At 48.7% G+C, this 6,127-nt stretch overlaps 1 protein-coding gene across 1 annotated transcript; it reads left to right on the top strand.

Moving 5' to 3' along the window:
• Window positions 1-1,966: 1,966 nt before the first annotated feature.
• Window positions 1,967-4,843, top strand: pcdh20 (protocadherin 20). The gene is made up of 2 exons (XM_072264582.1): window positions 1,967-2,014; window positions 2,237-4,843. The coding sequence occupies exons 1-2, from the start codon at window positions 1,967-1,969 to the stop codon at window positions 4,841-4,843; spliced, it is 2,655 nt and encodes an 884-aa protein (XP_072120683.1).
• Window positions 4,844-6,127: the final 1,284 nt, after the last annotated feature.

The raw sequence follows: 6,127 nt of genomic DNA on the forward strand, positions 1-6,127 counted from the left end.
GATCCATTTAGCACATCATCCAGTACCTGTGCTCACATTCAGAGAACCAGGACCCTTAACATCACCCTGCTGGATCTCCATCTTCTCCTACTATCACGGCAGAAACAGCCCATCCTAACTTCCAATGTAGTGGCTTGATTTGATGCTCAGCTTTTATCTCAAGACTCAATAAAGAAATGCTCTTTGGTGCCGGTGCAAGTATTATCTTTTCTAAAATAAAGAAAAACTTTTCCTTTAAGGAATTTATCAAGATTGAAGGTCGATCAACAATAAAAGGAGAAGTGATTGAAAAGCAGACACACCAACAACTGAAGGATTCTAAAGGAATTGTCTTTGAAGGGGATCTGGCTGTACCAAAAGAAGTTGGGGTCGTGTGGTAGCATAGCAGCTGATGTTACATTACTACAGCATGGATGAACCAGTTTCAATTCGCTACTATCTGTAAGGACTATGTATGTTCTCCCTACGACTGTGTGGGTTTCCTTTGAGCATTCCCGTTTGCTCCCACATTTTAAAGACGTACGGGTCAGTGGGTTACTTGGTCACACGGGTGTATTTCGGCAGCACAGGTTCATTGGCGGTAAGGACTTGTTACCGTGCAGTAGCTCTAAAAATAAATAAATAAATACATATAGGAAATACCATAAATACTCACCAGGTCAAGCTGTATTTGTGGGAAGAGAAATGGTGTTAATGTTTCAGGTTGACAATCCTGCATCAGAACTGTGAAGGAGACAAAAACAAGATTGTTAAACTAGAGTCCAATTATTAGTTAACATATTTGGATTGCAAAGAACCATATTTATAAGGTCATGAACTTTAATGGAATCAGAACAACACTGAAGGAAACAACAAGAATGCAATTTCTAGTCTGCCACAAATCAACCCCACAAATCCAACAACACAAAAAAAAAATGCTGGTGAATGAAACAGGCCAGGCAGTAATCAATAAACAGAGGCCTGATGCCAGTATTGCTATTGTCCAGATGGCCCAAGGGGGTCAAGTAGAGAGCCTGTGAGACTGCATCCGCTGTAGACCCAATGTGGCGAGAGTCAAATTGCAGTGGGTTCAGGTTGCTTAGGCAGGAATTGATTCTAGCCATGACCAACCTCTCATGCACTTTTCCACTGCAGATGTGAGTGCAACTGGGCATTAGTCACTGAAGCAGCTCACTCTGCTCTTCTTGGGAACTGGTATGATTGTCACCCTTTTGCAGCGGGTGGGGACCTCGGGCTGCAGCAGTGACAGGTTGAAGATGTCCTTGAACACTCCCACCAGTTGGTTGGCACAGGGTTTCGGGGCTCTACCAGGTACACCATCGAGGTCTGACACCTTGAGAAGGTTTACCCTCTTGAAAGATGTTCTGATGTCGGCCTCCTAGACGGAGGCCACAGGGTCACCAGTTTCTGCGGGGATTCGCACAGGTGTCGCTTTATTCTCCCTTTCAAAGTGTGCATAGAAGGCGAACAGGGAAATGTTATTTTAACCTCATTAGATTTCAAGTGCCAATTTGAACCTCTTTTCCATGGTCTGAAAAGAATCCTCCTGCGTGGCTTATGTAATATCGTCAAGGCAAATCGAAGTACGTAATGGTGGGATATCGCTGGAGTTTATCTTGCCCTCTGGACCTCACCAGGATATAACGCTTTATGGAAGCGCACTCGTAATATCCTAACATATTATGTGGGAAATGGCAGAATTTTGTTTGTTAATACTCTTTGAAGTGCCCAGTGATTTGGTGGCATGCATCGCTTCACGTCCTATATACAAGAGAAAAGCCCGCCGCTTGAAGTGAGAAACACTGTATTTGCATAGATGGATGGGGGTGGCGGGGAAGGACGAGCAGCATCAATTTCCCACTCACTAATCTTCAGTGAGAATGTAAACTACGGCAGGAGAGCAGAGTGCGAGCGAACACAGCCGGCAGTACAGCGGAAAGCTTCTGTTCCTGAAAAGTCATTCAAAATGGATCGAGACTTGGGCCGGGGTACTGTCCACCAAACAAAGGTCCAGGTAAGAAGAAATGGTAGATCTTACAACTGACCGAGGGCGCAGAATGACCAAATGCAAAAGCGTTCGAGGACAGCGGTTTGCAGACAACAGCCAAACTGAAATACAAACTTTCCAACTCACCCGGTTCTCGCATCATTACACAAAGTGAACCGAAGGGTTGCATTAATTTTTATCACCCATTTGCTACTTTTTGAACCACTACCTTCTCCTATTTTCCTGCAGGGAACGCTCTGGTGTTTTTCTCTGGTGGGATTTTTTCTCGTGAGCCGCAGCTTGGCGTCTGACCTGGTCTACCGAGTGAAGGAAGAGTCCCCGAGCGGAACGCTCATAGGCAACCTGGCCACCGACCTGAAGTTGGGAGGCTCGTCCGAGTCTAAAGTCACATACAACCTGGCATCGCAGCCCGTGGACGGGCGTTTCGTGGATCTGGACCGGGACACGGGAGAGCTGCGCACATCGGACTCGGTGCTGGACCGGGAGAGCCTGTGCCCCGAGCGGCCAGAGCGAGAGTGCTGGCTATTCCTGGACGTTATCCTGCTGCCAGCCAATTTCTTCCGTTTGCTCAAGATCAGCGTCTTGGTGGAGGATGTCAACGACAACGCGCCGCAGTTCCCCGCCGCCAGCATCGGAGTCTCGGTGGCGGAGAACGCCGAGCCAGGTTCTCGCTACCCACTGGAGCCGCCGGCCGAGGACCGCGACCCGGGAGCCAGCGGGGTCCAGAGTTACCGGTTGGCAGGTGCCCACGACGGCTTCTCGCTGCTCACCGAACGGGCGGAACGCGGCAGCCCGCCGGTGCCCTGGCTCGTGCTGGAGGCAGCCCTGGACCGAGAGACTCGGGACCTCTACCAGATGGTGCTGGTGGCCGAGGACGGTGGCTCTCCCCGGCGCTCGGGTACCGCCAGCCTCACCGTCACCGTCACCGATGTCAACGACAACTGCCCCCGCTTCGCTGAGTCCAGCCTCAACCTCACCTTGAGCTCCAACACCACGGTGGGCAGCCAGGTGGCCCGACTCCGCGCCACCGATCCCGACCTGGGCTACAACGCCCGTATCGTCTACTCCTACGCGGACAGGGTGCCCGCCAGCTCGGCGCGACTCTTCCGCCTGGACAGCAGCTCAGGGACGATCCAGCTAGCCGCTCCACTGCCGGACGGCGGGCCGCTGCTGCACCGGCTCACCGTGCTGGCCACCGGCACCGGCTGCAGCCCAGTCACCGCCGCCGTGCGCCTGGCCGTGCAGCCGCTGCAGCCATTGCCGCCGCGGGTCACCCCGCGCTACATCGCCCTGCAGTCGGACGGCGTGGTATACCTGAAGGAGAGCGAGCCCGCCCGCACCCCTATTGCCTTCTTCACCGTGACGGACGCCAAGCACAGGCCGCCCCCTCGCTGCTACCTGCAGGGCCCGGGACCCTTCCGTCTTGCGCCCTACCTAGCCTTCCGCGACGAGTATCTGCTGGAGACCTCCCGCCGGCTGGACTACGAGCTCATGCCGGAGTACGAGGTGACGGTGGTGGCAGAGAGCGCCGACGGGCTCGCCCTCAGGACCCGCATCAGGATCGTCCTGCTCGATGAGAATGACAACTCGCCCGTCTTCAGCCAGCCAGTGCTCAACGTGGCCATCGAGGAGAACCAGCCCGCTGGCAGCTTCCTGGCTCGGCTGAAGGCCATCGACGCTGACAGCGGGGTTATGGGCAGTGTCACCTACGCCCTAGCTCCCGGGGCCCTCCCCGTCTTCGTCCTGGACAAGGTGAGCGGCGTGCTCTCCGTGTCGGTGCCCCTGGATCGCGAAGAACAGGGGAAGTACCGGATCGTCGTCAAGGCCATTGATGGCGGGACCCCGTCCCGGGAATCCACGGCCACCGTCCTCCTCACCGTACTAGACACCAATGATAACAGCCCCAGATTTATTAACAAGGACTTCAACTTCTTTGTGCCCGAAGACTACCCTAGCTTTAGTGAGATTGGCGTGATTGGTGTTGTTGATGTCGACGGTGGAAATAACGGCTGGGTGGCTCTGTCCATACTCAATGGCAGTGATCATTTTGTCATCGACACGGGCAAGGGGAATCTAATGGCCAGAGCGCCCCTGGACAGGGAACAACAGAGCTCCTACATTCTCTGGGTTCAGGCTACGGATGGAGGGGAGCCTGCTCTGTCTGCTGTAGCTAAGGTGACTGTTCTTCTAACAGATGTCAATGATAACCCACCCTTGGTCTTGTTCCCTCAGTCCAACCTCTCTTTTCTTCTGGTGGCTCCATCCACAGCCCCTGGCTCTTCCATTATGGAGGTGTATGCAGTTGATAAGGACACGGGAATGAATGCTGTCATTGCCTACAGCATCATTGGTCACAGAGGACCTCGTCCAGAGACTTTTGTCATTGACACAGGAACGGGTAACATCACCTTGCACGGGACTTTGGTGAAGAATGACTATGGACTGTATAGACTTCTGGTCAAAGTCAGCGACCATGGTTACCCAGAGCCACTCCACACCACAGTTATAGTCAATCTCTTTGTCAACGATACATTAAGCAATGAGAGTTACATAGAAAACCTGCTGAGGAAGGAGCCTGACATCAGGATTGAGGAAAGCCTACCAGAGACCAGGACTGACCCTTTTCAAACCGAAGTTGACATATTTCCATGCCAGACTGTGTTGATAGCTCTGTCTGGTTTTTGCTTTGGCCTTCTCATCTTAGTGTTTGCTTTGGCGTGCTACATCTCACTTAGAAAAAGGAAGCACAGACGTAAAAATTACAGTGTTACTGAAGTTGATATCCCATTAAACAAAATTGCTTCATGTACATTAGAGAAGAAATCAGTGATTTAGATCTATATGTGGGACTGGATAAATGACACAGTCAACTGATCAATTATAGTTATATCAGGACACAACATTGAGATTACCATCTTTGTTTAAAATATATTTTGTATGATGGATTTATGTTACCTAGTTCCAATCTGATTAGCAATCAATTAATATATTGTTTACAGAGCTGAACTACTCGGTGTAGATTAAGAAAGTGTTCTTGCAAAATTGCACATTGGTACTTTGTGTAAAAAGCTTAAACTTGCACAGCTGGATCTGTGAGTGACCCCAATGCTTCATTTTATGGCAATAAAATGCAAGACCTCAAATTTCAGGGGAAAAGAACTGCAAAGATCCAATTCAACTCTTGTTTCCTTTTCTGGATGACCAAGGAATCGGAAAAAGATGAGGTATGATGCTGAAGTCTATGTCTGGTGTTACATTTGGCTTCATTGATGGTTTCAATCAATCTTGAAATGTTATTTAAATACAACACTGATTGTTAAAGTGACTTGGGCAAAATGGTGTGGAACACATTTAAATTGAGGAAATGGAAAACAAGGTTGATTACATACCTATTAGAAAAGAAAGGTAAAGGATACTAAGATTTCTAATACCCTGTGAATTATGTTTAGTTTTAGTAACAGACTTTGCAGATGTTGAAACAATGAACAATTGGGAAGCAAAGGAAATTCTTACTTCTCAAAGAGCATTTATAACTGTTAAAGAGACTTCTATTTAGGTATTGTTAAGAAAACATGAATTCATTTTACTTTTGAAGAATACATAAAGCTGCTGTTTATCATTTCAGGTTGCCTTCAGTTCCAAAACTAACGACTGAAGCTACCTACATTGGAAAAGCTGCAACAATGAACATCACTAAACACCTTATTAGTTTTTGAAAATCATGCATGTTGCTTTTCTTCCTTGCATGAGTCCTTTCTGACACAAAAATGAATTTTATTGAACTGGGCAATCAGAAAACTCAAGCAACATGAAACAGGTGAAAACAAAAAAACAAAAAAATGCAGATGCTGGAAATCCAAAAGCTGCTTCAAGTGCTGAGCAGATGAAGCAGCATCAGTGGGGAGAGAAAGAGTCAATGTTTTGGGTCAAGGATAGATAAGATGCAGAGACAAGTCCCGATTTAACATGGTTTTGTTCTCACTTTTTTAGTTCCAGTGAGGGGGCCATCACCTGAAATGTTAACTCTGATTCTTACTCGCCCAGTGTTGCTTCACGTGCTGAGTGCTTCATGCATTTTCTGTTTTTGTTTGAAATAAGTGACTTAACTGGTCTTGTTAA

Source organism: Mobula birostris, chromosome 7, assembly GCF_030028105.1.
Source record: "Mobula birostris isolate sMobBir1 chromosome 7, sMobBir1.hap1, whole genome shotgun sequence".
Classification (NCBI taxonomy): Eukaryota; Metazoa; Chordata; class Chondrichthyes; order Myliobatiformes; family Myliobatidae; genus Mobula; species Mobula birostris.

What these genes read in the sequence shown, in the direction of transcription:
- pcdh20 (XM_072264582.1), top strand. Translation starts at nt 1,967, where the DNA reads ATGGATCGAGACTTGGGCCGGGGTACTGTCCACCAAACAAAGGTCCAG. An exon ending in TCCACCAAACAAAGGTCCAG is followed by an intron (nt 2,015 to 2,236) that starts GTAAGAAGAAAT and finishes ATTTTCCTGCAG; the next exon opens with GGAACGCTCTGGTGTTTTTC.